Here is a 17,220-nt window from a genome sequence, read left to right on the forward strand (position 1 = left end):
TCTAAACCTCAGCTTTTCCATCTGTAAAATGAACGAAAAGTCCTACCTCACATGGTAGGTATAAAAACTAAATTAGGTAATACATACATCCACCTGCATACAGTAAGTGCAATTAATGTTAAGTTTAGCTACAACAATTACTAAGGCATTCACTCTCTAACATTCACCATTGGGATTCCTGTAGTGCACATATGTGTCCGCTATATTCACAACCATGGATTGGAGTGCAATGAATTCAATGGAGACCACAGAAACTCTTCCCCTGAACCCGTGAACAATGTCACTGCACGCTATGATAAGCAAGTGGCAAAGATGATTACAGAGCACTGTTCAAAATAAGTGTTCCTTGCCTTTAAGAAGACATACAGAGTATGTAAATCTAACAAACTGAGTGAATTCTCTGCAAAAGACCAACCTCACACATATTTTTCCAGATTTCTCCATAGAGAAAGCCAAGAAACAATGACCTCACCAACAGCAATGAGCCTCCCTAACACCTAGAATGAGTTTTTTGGTTTTATTTTTTCCCCTTTGGCCACAGAACTTTCGGTGCTAAAACCAAGACAGTTTTAAGCAAATCAGGTCCATTGGTCACCCTACAAACAAACAAAGGAAATGAAGTCCCAACAGCTAGATCTGGGTCTGGCTGTGCTGCTCAGAGCTGAGGCAGAATGGGTTCTTCAAATTCCATTTACCACTAAAAGAAATCATGGCTCTTTTTGAAGAAATGGCTAATTCCAGGTGTGAGAGCAGAAAATGCTCAAGATGAACCTGAAATATTCTGCTACACCAGATAGCAAGAAAACTCTCAAAAGCCAATCAGGGTCATATCAAAAGGTAGGGTCATATTGAAAGGTCTCAGGAGCCAACTTCAAAAGGCTCCCACTAGCCGAAGATGGGATTATATAAGCTTCCAAAAAGATAATTACACCTGATTGAAACCCATCTACTGTGTTCAAATCCATAAGTTCATAATTTTTTTTCAAAACACAAAACAACTGATCACCTTCAGAGGATGATGGGGAATTAACTCATTATTTTAGAAATAATGGGGGGGAACCTCGCATTTACCCTGCTTTTCTGTGTGAACTGTACCACTGTGGAACCAAACAGATGAGAGAAACATGTCTCTTTTTAAAAAGTACTCAAACCAGAAAAAAAAAAAAAAAAGTACTCAAACCAATACATGAAAATGAAAGTATGAAATGAAAATGAAAATGATCTCCTTCTTGGAAGCCTCATCCACATATTTCTTTCCCTTTTTTTTTCCCCCATCCACATATTTCTCATAATGGGTCACCAGGGCTTTGGAGAAGGGCTGGGGGACTGTGCAAATCTGGGCCACGTGACCACCACCCTTCACTCGGACTCAGATGTCCACCCCAGGAAATCACTCCTTGCCCGGAAACAGAACAGGTTCCAGTAGCTTGTACTGCAGACAGACCCCACGACAGAATTAAAACATTACCATTTTGTCACCCCCAATAAGTTAGTGGATCTAGGTATCAAGCATCAACAGCTACTCATATAACAAAAAGAAAGACGATGTTATGTGCCTCCTGATGAAAGGTCACACCACCACTTATAGTCTGCCAAAGGGATTGAACACAAGTTTGATCAAGCCTCTGGATCCAGCTGCTAATATGCAGGACATACAAAGGAGGGGAACATGCTGAACTGCATCATTCACACACAATCAGCAAAACCCAATCTACAGGATACTCCACAGGACAGATGCTCCAGGTTCTTCACAGATAAAATGTAAAGGAAAGAAAACGTAGACGGGAAACTAATACATTTTTTTTTAAATGGGCAAGAAAAAACTACAATGTTCGCTGATGCACATTTGAGTGATAAAACTATAATGGCATGCAAGGAAGTGATTATTATAAAGTCAAGACAGTTACTTAGGTGTAAGAAAAGGGGCTGACATGCGGTGGAGATACAGAGGGGACTTCTGGGGTTTTTTAAAATTACAAGGGTATTCTCTTTATGATCATTCATCCAACTATACATTTATTTTGTGTGATTTTCTGAATCTGCATTTTTTATTTTACAATAAAAAGCTCTTTTCAAAAGTGATACTATAAAATCTACCATTTAACACCTTCTATATTCAAAGCACTTTTACGAATGCTAGAATTTGTATTTTCAAATACTATAACATTGTTCCCAACAACCCTTGAAATTACTTATTATCTCCATTTTTCAGACAGGAAAACTGAGGTCTAGAAATCTTAAGCAGGTTGCCCATAGTCACAGTTATTTGGGCAGAGCCATGATTCAAATTCAGACGACAAGTTCCAAAACCATTATCTTATTGCCAATGCTCTGTGGATTCCCAGTTATTCAGTCAAGAAAGATTTATCACTTACCTACTAAATCATGCTAAAGTTAAAGATACAGGGGCGTTTCTGCCTTCGTGGAGATCAAGAAAGACAAGGAATCATCCAAGGGGGTCTAAATTACAGGTGTGATAGATACAGAATAAAGAAAAGGTATGTGGCGCCATGAGAATACACACAGCAGATAGGGAGACCATCTCTGCAGAAGCCATGGCTGAGGTCTGGGGGGATGCAGTTAACTAGGTAAGAGGGCAATGGGCTGCTCCAAGCAGGGGAAGCCAGATACAAAGTCGCCAGTGAAGGAGGGAGCATGACCCTTTGAGGACTGAGGATGCAATGTGAGGATGAAGGTAGTGAAGACAGATGAGGCTAAAGAGCTGGGAAGAACAGGAAGCTACTGGTGGATTTTAATTAAACAAGTTGCTGAAGATGGGTTGATTAGGTTTGTATTTTTAAAATGCCAACAAGGAGACAGAGAGACCAGTTGAGAGGCTACTGCGGTCATCTAGGTGGGACATGATGGCAGTTGTGACGAAGCAGGAGAGATGGAAAGAAGTAGATGGGTGCAAGATACTCAAGAAATAAGCAGCAGGACTTGATGACGGATGGCATAAGGAGAGTGAGGAGAAGGAGATGTCCAGGGAACTCAAAGGCTTCTGGCTGTGGGACCTGACGTTAGGAGGTGCTAGTCATGGACATAAAAGACAACAGAAGAGGGATGGGGGCACTTGGACTAGCTGAGTTTCAGGCACCGCTGTTAATGCCAAGTCAAGCAGTTGAATAAATAAGACTGAGGGCCAAAAAGAAGAATAAATCTCTAATCCTGAGTGTAGAGATGGTTATTACAGGGGGCTCAAGGGTGAGACTGCCTAAGATAATAAAAAAGAAACACCAAGAACAACCATAATTCAAATCTGGAAAACAAAGCAACTTCCTGAGTTTATCTAGAGATTGTAATCTCAGAAAGGTTTAGGGAAATGGAAAAAAATCAGAAGGAAAAAGAGATTAATTGCCTCAGAAAAAACCACAGTGAAATTTCTGGAATAGTTAAAATATTAATTTCATATCTAACAAACGCAAAGCCTGCATGCAGCCCTCAGGTGGATATTTGTAAAAGCTGATTTACAGAGGGTAAAGAGGCCTTTTGGGAGGTGGCTTGTACGTATGGGTTCAAGGTTGGAGACAGAGAAAGCTCTAGCTTGACTCCAAGGGCTGCTCCTGGCCAGGTGAACAGAAGGAAAGGGGTTCTCTTCACAAGAAATGCAAACAGGAGCATCAGCTCCTCAGCTTCTTTAATAAGGGTGAAAAAAAATTTTTTAAAGCATATCCGAAACAGGGCTACACTCTCAGCTACTATAAACTACAAAAAAGCAGAAACAAAGTATACCTGGATATCCAGCTTCAGGGGGTTGAGACACTAGTAGCCCAACAAGAGATGGGCTTTTTCACAGACTGCCAGCAGCGATGGCAGAAAAGCCACGCTCAAATGCTTTGTAGGCACCAGGAATGGAACACCATAAATAAGCTTATTCACAATTACAGAAGACACTGCCTATGGACTCTCAGAAATACTGGGAAGGGCGGTTAAAGGCACTGCAGACCAAGGTTCTGCCCGAGTAGACAGGAGCAAACGCCTATAAAATTTTAGTTACTACCATGAGTAGTAATGTCACTCATACATTCAGGTGGTTGAGAACTACAGAAATGCAGGTTACTTTAGAAATAAGTATTTGTAAAAACTTCCTTAATTTTCCAAGAGTAGTATTCTACACTAAAACTGAAAGCTTATTAAATAGACCTTAGTGGCCTAAACAAGTTCATGTTTTTTATCCTAAAAATGTACAATTCGTTCTTTTTCCTCCTCAGCCTCAGAGACATTTTATCTGGAGTTCCCATATACATTTTTCTTCACATCCAGCTCCTGGCTATTCAGACATGGAAACCCCAGGCTGGTTGACAAATGTATCGGACTGGTCAGTGCCTGTAGTAACTGACCAGCAGAGGTCAGCCCCAGGGACAGAGCAGGCATATCTCACACTCCTAAGTATATTCCCCCAAAGCAGGACCGGAGCTGGGAAACCCATCAAAATACAACCCAAACCCACTGGACTTTCTGGAAACCTCCACTGTGTTTGGAGAAACTATATAAGCAGACTCCCCAGGACTAACACTGGATGTAGAAATGAGTAATGGACACAGGACCTGACCCTGGGCTCAGGGTATCCAGGAGAGTCCTTGAGAAGAGCTGCGTATCATTCCTATCATTCCCACCCATCCACCCAACCCTAGTTTGGAAAGGGACCTAATAGTGAAGGGTAAAAAAATAAATTCCAAGTTTGCAATATTTTTCTTTCGACAGCAAAGGTACAATTTTTTTTAAAACCACAAGTTTGTATGCCATCATTTTAATACTTAAAGCCTGAGCCTTCAGCACCAAACTTGCTGAATCACCATTTTAGTACAATTGTGTGCACCATTCTGACTACAAGAACACATTTTCAGGAATCTGGGGGTACTCCCTACCTCAAAATAAGGTTGGGAAATGAAACCTAAGATATTTTCAAGAAGGCAACATTCAATTACAAAGGTGACATCAAAAACAAAACAAAAACAAAAACGGCTTGAGATTCAAGAGAGAAATAAACCTCCCAGAAGTGACCAAAATTTGGGCTCCAAATAGAATGAACATTCAAGCTTGGAAACTGTGGTCTTCATTTTGTGAACAGGAGGACCCTTTGTTTTGGGGCTGAATTTATTGTTTTAAAGAGAATGTTGGAACATTCTGGAGAAGATAATTAAACCCAACTGTAATGATAATGATATTTTACATCAAAGAAAAATCTCACTCACAAATTCTCTTGTCTCCATTCACACAGCTTCATTAACTCTCACTTTTTATCACTGCACTTAACATAGTATTTCTCCTCCTGAGTCAGTAGCTGCCAAGCCTACAGACTAAAATCCAGTTCTGTTCTCTTGACTGAAGACTTCCACAACGTGGCCCAAACTACCTTTCCAATCCTAGTTCTTGGGCTTCATCTCATATACTCAGTGGCAACTCAAATCCTAAATGGTACATGTATTGTCAGCAGTTTGCTTGGTTTATTTTTTGTATAAATTATGAAAATAAATATTGCTTCCTTTAGAGAGTTCTGCTAAATTCAAATCCCACTTTCTGTATTTCTTAGCATACATGTCCTGTTTTTGATAAGCATTTTTTTATGTTCCAGGTATAATCATGTATTGTATCTTCCTACTTTGAACTTATCATTCATATATAACTTCTTGTGTTTCCTAAGCTTAAGGAATAGTGCCTTCATAATGAAGATATAAAAAATAACTGTCCTTTATGTGTAATCATTGTTTTTGTATCAAGAAATTATAAATATCAAAAACTTCTCCCTTTGAATACATATTTATATTTGCTTATATATGCATAATATATATCTGGAATAAACAACTATCAATAATAACTGTCTATAGGGAAGAGAAAATTTCACTGTATACCCTTGTATATGCCTTTTAAAAAAAACATGTGAACTTATAATCTACATAAAAAAATTAAATTTAAAAATTATGAATACTGTGAATTTAAAGGAAAACAACCTTTAGACCACAAAGAGAGCTAGGAAGGATCCTGTGATTTAAGGGGTTGTCAAAAAGCCATCTTCCTCAAGAACATTTTTCCCACTAGCCACCATGACTTAACTCCCCTGGTTAAATTGCAAACATTCTGAAGACAGTAAATTTATTATGCCATTATCCATTATCAAATTATTGAGGGTTAGTTTATCACATTAGCATAATAAAGGAAAGTCACAAAGAGGTTGTATATAATCTCCCTAATCCCGGTTTCTTTTTCCTTTTTCCCCTTAAGTAACTAAATTAAGTTTGTTTTACTCAAAGAACTTTTGTATTCATAAAAGAACTCATTTAGGAATTCTAGAAGTCCTACCCAAGCCAACTGGCACCATGGATTGCTGTGTGAATATTTTACTGTCTCTATAAACATCTGGCCTCTCCCATCCAGTCTTCTCTATCACTCCCATCTACTCAGCCTGAGAGGGCAGGGACAGGGAGATTCTTGTTCATCTTTGAATCCTCCCCAACACTAAAAACATTGCTCTGCATTTCCAGAGAGCAATTTCCCAAGCTCTTGGTAACACATATTGCAAGGCTCTGACCCTTCTCTAGGATGCTGGAATTAAAATTTTGATTAAAAATGGCAGTAGGATTGTCTTGTCTCAAACAATAATCCATTTATTCAGGCAAAACTGATCTATTGAGAGCCTACTATGTGCCGGGCACAGGCACTCAGCAACTAACTAGGCAAAAAGTGATCTAATAAGATCATAATAGCAGATATGTAGCAGATATTCGGTAAATTCCTATTAATTAGATTTGATCAACCACGTGAACTCTTCTATCTGCTTGAACTTTGGAAAGTCTCTCATTAATGTTTTCTTCATATAGCAGTGGACTTTGGTTTCCCATATGCTACTAAGGGGACTTTCTTTTATCAGCCTTCTGATCATCATGAATTCATTGCTTATTTTTGAATTTATGGGCCATAAATGAAGAAACATCTAGTAAGTAACAATGTGAAAGAGAAAATCCATAGACTATGAGAATAATTGTAAAAATCATTTTCCTTTTTTCCATTATATGAAGATGCACTTTGTATGGCAGGTCCAGTAAAGAAAATATGTTTTCTAAACTACTGATTCACTTTTGCCATTTTTCTCTTTCTGTTGCCTTGGTTAGATGATGTGCTAGGGTCAAGTAACTGTGGCCAGTGAAGCTGAGGCTCTTGGGCCAGACAAGTTAACTGGCCTGGCATAAGACAACTCTCACCCCAGGAGCAGGGCAGCCCCAGGGCATCATAACTCCAGTCCACTGGCCTGTAACAAAGTCCAAGTTTTTCTAAAGTGGGGCCCAGATATCACCTGTAAGACTTTCCTGACCTTACAAAAAAGCTTCCTTAGTACCTGTATATACCGCTACATATTATTTCTACTTGAGTTGAAAATTATTTTTACTATTTTAATCAATAGTAATTCCTGCCCCCCAAAAAAATCAAAATTCATGCACATATGGGAAATTCCCAATAAATACTAATACTGGATTAATGGGAGGGGGAAAGCATGAGAGAACAATTTTCTTTATCATCATCTGCAAACACTGCTTGAGTTCTTTCTAAGTGCAAGATATAACAAAAGGTGTCAATCATGGGTGCTAACCACATGGAGTTTACAGTCAATAAGTACACTGTGAAGCATGCAGAAGCATTTTAAACACTCTAGACACAAAAACCCCTTGTCACTTTTAGTTTGGGCTTCTTTGAGGTTGTTTACTTTTAACGGTGTATGCATTTTTTTTTTCTCTATAGAAGGAGACCAAGAAGAAAAAAAAGAGGAAGGAAGAATGGACAGCTAGAAGGATAGATCCCAGCCTCTGACCTGTCTGGCTGATACTAGAAGAATCCAAAATGTGTAAGAAAAATGAGGATTCTTTTCTTCATGCTGAATCAAAATTTCTGTAGTGAAGTAGTCACTGTATCTTAAGAGGCACCATTTGGTTCACTACTAAACAGCCTCCCCCTCCACATATGTTAGATGACCTGTGTGGTCCAGCGCCTACCCCCACAGAACTGACATGTTTTATACTACACCACATGCTTATGCTTCCATTCATAAAGAACAGAACATTAAAAAAAATACCTAAATACAAATTAGAAATATAGCACAACTAGAGGAAGGGGTAAAATAAATAAACAATACAGCACAACTAAAGGCTTGAGTAAATAACACCAGTCCTGTCAAAAAAATAAAATTTTATGTGAAAAATACGCATTTCAATTACAATATAGAGCTTAGAAACTACATTTTCCTAATGTCCTTATTTTCTCATTTAAGACTACTCTAAGAATCCAAGTTCCAAAGAACGACCAATAATCTACTTTCCTTAAAATTATACTTCACTTCTTCTATTAACTGAAATCTTCCGGTTGTATACATTAAGGATTACATATACTGCTTCATTTTCTGTCACCTTTAAAGTACGATTTTCTCGGGGCACCTGGGTGGCTCCCAGGGTCCTGGGATCGAGCCCCGCATGGGCTCCCTGCTCCACCGGGAAGACTGCTTCTCCCTCTCCCACTCCCCCTGCTTGTGCTCTCTCTCTCACTGTGTCTCTCTCTGTCAAATAAATAAATAAAATCTTTAAAAAAAAAAAAGTACTATTTTCTCGAATTCCTCTACTAAACCATCTTTCTGGATGCTAATCCAAGTTTTATCTACCCAGAGGTATAAATGAGCTGGGGGGGTTGGGGAAATGTTGGTAACCCACAACATAAGGCTTCTACGGCTTCAGAGGCAAAATGCAATACCCCGGGTTTTGACCCTGACTTCATCATCTAAACTTCCTGCTCTCACTTACTAGGAACTCTTAATCATTTGACTCCTATTTTTTGTCTCATAAGTATTTATCATTATCTACAAATATCTCATTTGTTTATGGCCTGATCTCCCATAAGAATATAATCTCCAGAGAGCAGGGTTCTTATGTGTCTCACTGATTCAATCCCAGCTTCCAGAATAATCCCTGGCTCATATAAAACACTCGATAAATACGTATTGACTGAATTATAATTTCTTACAATACTCTAAAGAATGGGGACATCATTTATAAATCAATAAACCAGCTTGTAAAATCGGGATCCTTATTTTCTATCATTGTAGAGAAAAATCAAGAGGAAAAATACACCTGCCCACCAACTCTTGCTAAATTAGATAGGAGAAAAAAGGACTGTTACATGAAGGCTTTTAAAAGAAATTAACATTACTAATTTTTGAGACTACTGAGGAAAACAGAAGCTCCTGTTACTTAATATACTGAACTTTTTTTTTTTTTTAAGATTTTATTTATTTTTGACAGAGAGAGAGTGTACAAGCAGGGGAAGCAGCAGACAGAGGGAGAGGGAGAAGCAGGATCCCCACTGAACAGGAAGCCCGATGTGGGACTCAATCCCAGAACCCTGGGATCATGACCTGAGCAGAAGGCAGACGCTTAACCATCTGAGCCACCCAGGCACCCCAATATACTGAACTCTTAATCAATTTACAGAGTGAGGATGCCTGACTCCCTTACGTACAACCCTCCAGCCATTATCTGAGGGCTGCACTCAGAAGTGACCGATTCAGGACAGGGTAATTTTGATGAAGAGAGTGATGATATTTACAAAACAGTAAGCAGATCATATTATAAGCAAATACAAAACCCAAGGGGGCAATGGTCCTTCTAACAAATATTTTTATGAAGTTGAACCACTGCCATTTCCCTCACCCTAAAGTGGTTGGGCAATTTCAGTTTAATGACAGTATCATTCAGTCAAGCAGTGAGTGCCAAATTATATTGTGTATTGGTTATGATTTCAAATCCACATTTTTAAATTAAGTGAAGTTGTTTGATCGGAGGGTGAATTTGAGAAACCGTGTCAAGATGAGATCTGCAGAAGCACTGTGCTCTTGAGTGCTTAGCCATCTAAACCTATGGAAGAATAAGTATGACGTAATGGACACTCAAACTTTAAATACCAGTAATTTGTGTGGACTCTACCCAGAGTGCTCAGTCTGGGCAAGGCTACTCTCTGCTGATCTGAACAGCTCTCTGCAGATCTTGAGACACTTGCTCTTGCTGTGGTCAGGCAACTCTTGGTCAGCAGGGGTGTTAAACCAGGCAGCAGTCTCAGGAGGGGAAGGGACATCTGTTTCTGCCTTGGTGAGCCTATTTCTCACAGGCAGTGGTGCAAACTGTGTAACTGTCCCTAAAGCACTAAACTTCAGAGCAGCTCGCCTTGCCTGCCAACACAAACGCCACTGTCCACCAGCTCTGTGTCCCAGCAGCTAATACCCAGCTTTTGGTTGAAAGCACCGACTCTACCAAGAACCAATTCCAAATCAATCAGTCAGTCAGTCAATCTGGACTTTATTTCCCCATCGCCTAGAACAATAGTGTATTCATCTACCACTGGTTTATGGAGTATAGTTATTTCTTCACGGGCTTATTTAGAGATATTATCCTGTATCCTATTGGCTTATGAAATGTTATAATTCTCTTAGTAAACCCATGTTAAATAAATCACTGGCAGAAACAAATCTCAGCCTCAGCATAATGCACCCCAAACACAACAAGCTAACAAGCTACAACAGAATCAAGTTTAACTTAGAGGGTTACCAGAGGAAGCCGGGAGGTTGATCAAGCAGCGGTTTGGCACTAAGGCAGAGAAGAGCTCATTCCCATCTTCCCTAACCACCGCCCTGCTGTCTCACACCTCACTGGGGGTACTTTTCCTTTTGTTGCAAACTGAAGTCATTTCTGACATCCCCTTTCGAAATCACAGACACTAGCTGGGGCTGCGCTACTGATCTACGTAGTGGACGGCAGGATGGGGTGGTGAAAAGTGAACACAGCGTTGGGTGAGAGGTACTGCCAAGCCAAGTTAGCCTCTCTGAACAAGTTTCCGCGTCGGTAAAAGGTCATCAAGTTACCTCCCCTAGGGAACGGTTGGAAATACAATGACCGATATAGGGGGCAGCGCGTGCGCACAGTGAGGGCTCCGTCGCCAACCGCAGAGCGACATCCAAGATTTGGGATGATTATTCAGCTATCAAGGTTGAGCCCGGGGATGGCTGTGGAGCAACTACATAGCCTAACAACGTGCATCTCGGCGAGCATCTCGCAAGCCCGGAGGAGCCCGGAGCCCGCCTCCCGCCGGAGCTGGGGGATCGCTCGCAGCTGCCGGCCGGGCCGAGCAACGCCAGCCCCGTTCCCCCCGGGCAACCGGGGCGGAGAGGACGGGCCCCGCCGCCGCCACCCGGGGCTCCGAGAGCGGGCGGCTGGCACCGGAAGCGGGGGAGGGCCGGGCCGAGGCCCCGGGCGCGCGAAGCAGAGGAGAGACCCGTACTTACCCCCGGCGCGCGGCGGGCGGCCGCGGCCAGCCGTCTCCAGGCGGCGACGAAGTCGGGCGGCGGGGCTCGCCGGCTCCGGCAGACGAGGGAGAACAGGGTCCCCAGGAGGAAGGCGGCCGCGGCGCAGCCCGTGTAGAGGCTGAGCCCGAGCAGGACGGTGCACGGCCCCGCGCCTCCGGCCGCCTGCCACCAACCGGGCCCCAGGCAGGAGAGGCACACGGCGGCGAGTGCGGCCACGGCCACCGGCACTCGCCAGCTCCCGCCGCCAGGAGCCCCCGGTGCCGCCGCGTCCTCCCGGGGGTCCGGCCGCAGCTCGCCCGGGGCGCTCGGGGCACGGCGGCCGCCGGTGGCTGCGGCCGGCGCGAGGTTGAGGCCGGCGCCGCTGCTGTCGGTGGCATCGGGGTGCATGCTGCTTCTTGTGCCGCTAAGGACAGGCACATCTCCTGCCCTGGACGGTGGCCTCTGCGCGGCGCCTCCTCCCCTCGCCGCTCCCGCCGCCGCCGCTCCTGAGGCACAGGCAGTCGGCGCTCATGCCCTCGCCGGCGGCCCACCGAGGGAGCGGCTCCAACAGACGCCGCCGAGCTCCTCTCAGCGAGCCCTCAGCGCCGCCACCCGGCGCCCGCCCCGCAGCCGTCCGGCCGGGCGCGCCCAGGTGGCCGGACCTCGTTGTGACTTAAGCGGGCGAGGCCCGCGGCGGAGCGGGGGTGGGGGCGGCCCCGAAGTGCTTCTCAGGCGGGGGGGGGGGGGGGGGGGGGGGGCCGCCGCGGCCTGTTGAGGGGGGGGGGGGGGGCGGGGGGGCGGGGAGCCGCCGCGGCCTGTTGAGTGACAGGTGGGAGGCGCCCGGCCGCGCCCGGCCCCCACAGCCCACCCGCGGCGCGGGGGCGGGGTCCGACCGTCGCTGCCCCTCAAGCGGAGGGGGCGCGGCCAATCGCCGGGATAACGGCTCGGTCCGGCGCTGCTCCTCCCCTCCCCCCAGGGTGCCTTGCGTGGATGGAAAATTTTGCTGCAGGTGTCAGAAGCAGTTGTGATTCTCCGGCTCCGGTGATCCCTTAATCCTCGCTCTCCGCTCTTCCCTGACAAGTGATCTCCCATGCTTACGGTTCCCCAGATTTCTGCTTTGTTTTCACCTGCTATTTAGATAAAATCGGCAACCATTCCTGATCCTCACTTTTTTTTTTTTAAAGATTTTTTTATTTATTTATTTGACAGAGAAAGACACAGCGAGAGAGGGAACACAAACGGGGAGTGGGGAGGGAGAAGCAGACTCCCTGCCGAGCAGGGAGCCCGATGCGGGACTCGATCCCGGGACCCCAGGATCACGACCTGAGCCGAAGGCAGTTGCTTAACCAACTGAGCCACCCAGGTGCCCCTCTTTTTTTTTTTTAATCATTTTTTTTAAGATTTTATTTATTTATTTGAGAGAGAGAATGAGAGACAGAGAGCAGGAGAGGGAGGAGGGTCAGAGGAGAAGCAGACTCCCTGCCGAGCAGGGAGCCCGATGCGGGACTCGATCCCAGGACTCCAGGATCATGACCTGAGCCGAAGGCAGTCGCTCAACCAACTGAGCCACCCAGGCGCCCCTGATCCTCACTTTTAATACAGTTTCCCCCAACAACCTTCTTTTATTTCCTTCATGGAAAGAATCCGACGAACGTGGAAGAGTAATGAAGCCTGCAAATGCTAGTTATCGAAAGGCCCAAAAAGTCGCCCTGGTGCCAAAAGTGTGTACACAGCTGCCGTAATCACTTTGGCTCCAAGTCCCTATATTTTCGTTACCAAAGATTCAATACCAATGTTATTACCTACACAAGCGAAAGAGGTCCAGGTAATTTTTAGAGTACATTATTTTCCTATTCTCCTATCATGATCCCATCGTTAATATACAGATGTTTACTGAAAAGATGCTAATATGCTAAATACTAGAAATTACTACTAAGACCAATAAAGCAGCAGCTGTATCTTTGATAGATGAAAGAATTGGAAAGGAAATGAAGGAATTCTGAAGAGATTAATGATTTAAAAGGATGGGTGATAGGGCCAATCGGGCATAGAAAGAAAAAAGGGAAGAAGTAAATGGATGAGTGATACAGGGAAACAAAAGCAAAGTCTCAGAACTCTCTTCTTGTAGCAATCCTGAAGAATTTCAACAGTTCAACAGCACTATTGTTTTCCAATCAAATGAGTTATATCCTGCTTCCCAGGGAGCATAGTGAAGAAAAGTAAGCATTAAAATATATTTTTAAATTACTATGACTATACTGTTTTTCTATAAGGAATCATCTGTGTATTTCAACGAAGGAAAAAAATACAGCATTCATAGGAAGTAAGATATTTGGTGGATTTTTTATTATTTTTAATTCTTTTTTGTAATTATTTTTTAATAATTTACATACAATGAGCCGTGCAATTTGATTTTTTTATCTGCCAAATATTTTTGTTTGTTTCAAGTTTTTATTTAAATTCCAGCTAGTTATTTATTCTTTTAAAACTATTATCCAGGGCGCCTGGGTGGCTCAGTTGGTTAAGCGACTGCCTTCAGCTCAGGTCATGATCCTGGTGTCCCAGGATCCAGTCCCGCATCCGGCTCCCTGCTCGGCAGGGAGTCTGCTTCTCCCTCTGACCCTCCCCCTCTCATGCTCTCTCTCTATCTCATTCTCTCTCTCAATAAATAAAATCTTTAAAAAACAAAACAAAACAAAAACTAAGTATTATCCAAGAGGTTATTATCCAAAAGAAGACACACTGGAAATATGGTGTGTCAATTATCTATTGTTGCATAACAAGCTACCACCAAATAACAACTATTTCATTTGCTTATGCTTTTGTGGGTCAGCAATTTGGACTGGGGTCAATTGGGCAATTCTGCTCTTCTTGCCTGGGGTCACTAATGAAACTATGGTCTCCTGGTTGCATAGGCTGGCGCTGTTAGATCTATGGAGTCTCTATTGAGATGGCTTGTCTCTGCTCCCTGTGTACTTACCCTCCAAAAGGTCAGCTTGGCCTTCTTCACACGACAGTCTCAGGGATGCCATGTGCAAGGTTTTTTTAAGCTTTTGCTTACCTTACGTTTGCTAATGTCCCATTGGCCAAAGCAAATCATATGGCCCAACCAGTAATTAAACAGGGAGAGGTCTACACATGGGCTTAAATATGGGGAGTAAAATTCATTGGTTGCATTACTTTAACAACCTACCACAATTTGCTTTGACAGAATACACTAATCAGTATCTAGTGGATCATCTGGCTGCACACCAAAATCAGTGGTATCCAGTGACTTATCACTGTAAATATGTTAAAGTTCACATTTCTTGTTCCTGGAATTGATAGTTCTTCATAATCTAATCCCATTTACCTATAAAATGAACAAAACGACCTAGGGAAGGATAGGGGGAAGGGAGATAGTATACAACTATGTTTCTCAGTGAAGAGTTTGGGGTTATAGCTATATCATTTAGCTTTATTTTACTCTAATATTTTCAAGTTATGAAACAAAGTGAAAAAAATTCTACAGTCACTTAGATTTGATATCCAGTATTATTGGGCAGCAGATGATAAAGAAAGAATATAAATTGTGTTTACTTATTATCTAATTTCTCCAAAATGCATGTGGGCCAAAAAAAAAAAACTTTTTGAACTGATCTTTATGCTTTTTCATGATATATATTATGAGCAGAGTAAAATATAAAGTAGGCAGGACACAATATTGATTAAATGTACTTGCATAAATTAGGAAAGGATTTTGAATATTTTCAGATTAACACTATATATTTAATATTATATAAAGCTTTTATATACTGCCAAAAAGAAGCCCGTGTCTTTCATTTGTCATTTATTTGCTCTAGGAAAGAGAACATACCTATAGAAAGTAAAAATTAATATTAGAGTATGAATAGGGGTTGCACAGAGTAGGCCCTTAATACTTTTGAATGAATAAATCTGATATTCTTCCATGATACTATATCTAGAATAATTGAGTAGACCCAAAAAAGTAGTAAAAATAATCTCATATTTTAATGGAAACTTTTTTTTTTAAGATTTTATTTATTTGAGAGAGCAGGAGAGCACAGGCAGATGTCCCGCTGAGCAGGGAGCCAGATGCTGGGCTAGATGCCAGGACCCCGGGATCATGACACCAAAGGCAGACACCTAACTGACTGAGCCACCCAGGTTCCCCTTAATGGAAACTTCAACTTTTGGAAATCCTTTTTAAAACATATGTTCCTCACTATAACTCTATTATAAAGGACATAAGGTAAATTTTATAATCTCATTTTCCAGATTAGGAAACTGAGGCTCAGCGAAGTTAAATGACTTGTTCAAAAATCACACAGCTAGTAAGTGGTGAACCTAAATTACAAGATTCTCCTCCATGATGCCATCTTTCAAATAGTTAAAAGTATTGTCAAAGGGCAAAACAAACTGCTTTCTATATTATACAAATAATGTCCTTACAAAACCAGTACAATAATAATAGCATTCATCCGGCTTTTAAATAGACTGTAAACTTCTGGAAGGTAGTATGTGACTTTTATTCATTCTTTCATTCAGTCCAAAAATATTAGCTAGGTGCTTTGTTAGAAAACAGTATAAAACACAGTCTCTGGGGACGCCTGGGTGGCTCAGTTGGTTAAGTGTCCCACTCGTGATTTCAGCTCAGGTCATGATCTCAGGGTTGTGGGATCGAGCCCCACATCAGGCTCCCTGCTCAGTGAGGTCTGCTTGAGATTCTCTTCCTCTCCCTCTGCCCCATCTCTCTAAAATAAATAAATCTTTAAAAAAATATGGTCTCTGTCCTTGAAGAGCTCACATTCTAATTGGGGGGGGGGAAGCATAAAGCAATGTAATATATATTACTAAGGTATTATAAAGTTCTATGGTGGCAAGAAGAGAGCTACTAATTCTGCTTTGTGGAAGTTCAGGAAATTCAAATGTGAATCTAAGTCATTTTGCTTTCTCAATTTCCTTTTACAGCATTTAGATATTTTGAAGTACCCCCCTTTAGATACTTAAAATATATGAAACTTAACTACATTTAGTTTCAATTTGGTTTATAAACTTCAACCCCGGAAAGACTTCATCCTTCAAAACTTAATTCCTAAGTTTTTTTAAAAAAATCCATTTACTCATAACATAAAGTTTAGCATAGATGAAAAAACCTCCAGCTATTATGCAAAAAGGTCTTTTAATAGCTCTCTACAGAAATAGTCAAGCCTATATTCTGTTTCAAGAAGTTTTTAATAAGTGAAAAACAACTTTTGAAAAGGGGTCAGGGGATATTATTTTCATCTTTTCTGATAAAAGAGTCCAGATTCAATGAATCTGGAGAAGATCCTTTATTTCACTTACAAGTTGATGACCGTTTCTGACCAGAATTATGAAGCGGCACAAAGAAATTAAAATCTCTGTCCTGAAGAAGCTTATTTATAGGGGTGCTTGGGTGGCTCAGTCGTTAAGTGTCTGCCTTCCGCTCAGGTCATGATCCCGGGGTCCTGGAATCAAGCCCCACATCGGGCTCCCTGCCCCGCGGGAAGCCTGCTTCTCCCTCTCCCACTCCCCCTGCTTGTGTTCCCTCTCTCACTGTGTCTCTGTCAAATAAATAAAAATCTTTAAAAAAAAAAAAAAGCTTAGGGCGCCTGGGTGGCTCAGTTGGTTAAGCGACTGCCTTCAGCTCAGGTCATGATCCCGGAGTCCCGGGATCGAGTCCCGCATCAGGCTCCCTGCTCGGCAGGGAGTCTGCTTCTCCCTCTGACCCTCCCCCCTTCATGTGCTCTCTCTCTCTCATTCTCTCTGTCTCAAATAAATAAATAAAATCTTAAAAAAAAAAAAGCTTATTTACAATCTATTTCATATGTTCATTGATTCATTCATTCAATATGGACTAATGAGGATGTGCTCTTTGCAGGAAA

The 17,220-nt window shown here is 42.3% G+C and overlaps 1 protein-coding gene and 1 long non-coding RNA gene across 3 annotated transcripts in view; one reads left to right on the forward strand and one right to left on the reverse strand.

Moving 5' to 3' along the window:
- Positions 1 to 12,001, reverse strand: part of SNX25 (sorting nexin 25) — a 131,934-nt gene extending 119,933 nt beyond the window's left edge. Inside the window, exon 1 of one of the 2 annotated variants that reach the window (XM_035004238.1) lies at positions 11,315 to 12,001. In XM_035004238.1, the coding sequence (XP_034860129.1) occupies positions 11,315 to 11,722 (408 nt within the window). In that variant the 5' untranslated portion in view covers positions 11,723 to 12,001. The remainder of the gene's footprint in view (positions 1 to 11,314) is intronic. The other variant, XM_035004235.1, reaches the window with a different exon arrangement.
- Positions 12,002 to 12,915: 914 nt separating this feature from the next.
- LOC118010064 lies at positions 12,916 to 13,604 on the forward strand. The gene is made up of 2 exons (XR_004679104.1): positions 12,916 to 13,139; positions 13,443 to 13,604. It is a non-coding gene; the product is annotated as an uncharacterized LOC118010064 (long non-coding RNA).
- Positions 13,605 to 17,220: the final 3,616 nt, after the last annotated feature.

The sequence above is a fragment of the Mirounga leonina genome, unplaced genomic scaffold (genome assembly GCF_011800145.1).
Source record: "Mirounga leonina isolate KUSES-001 unplaced genomic scaffold, KU_Mleo_1.0 Mir_128, whole genome shotgun sequence".
NCBI classification, from domain to species: Eukaryota; Metazoa; Chordata; class Mammalia; order Carnivora; family Phocidae; genus Mirounga; species Mirounga leonina.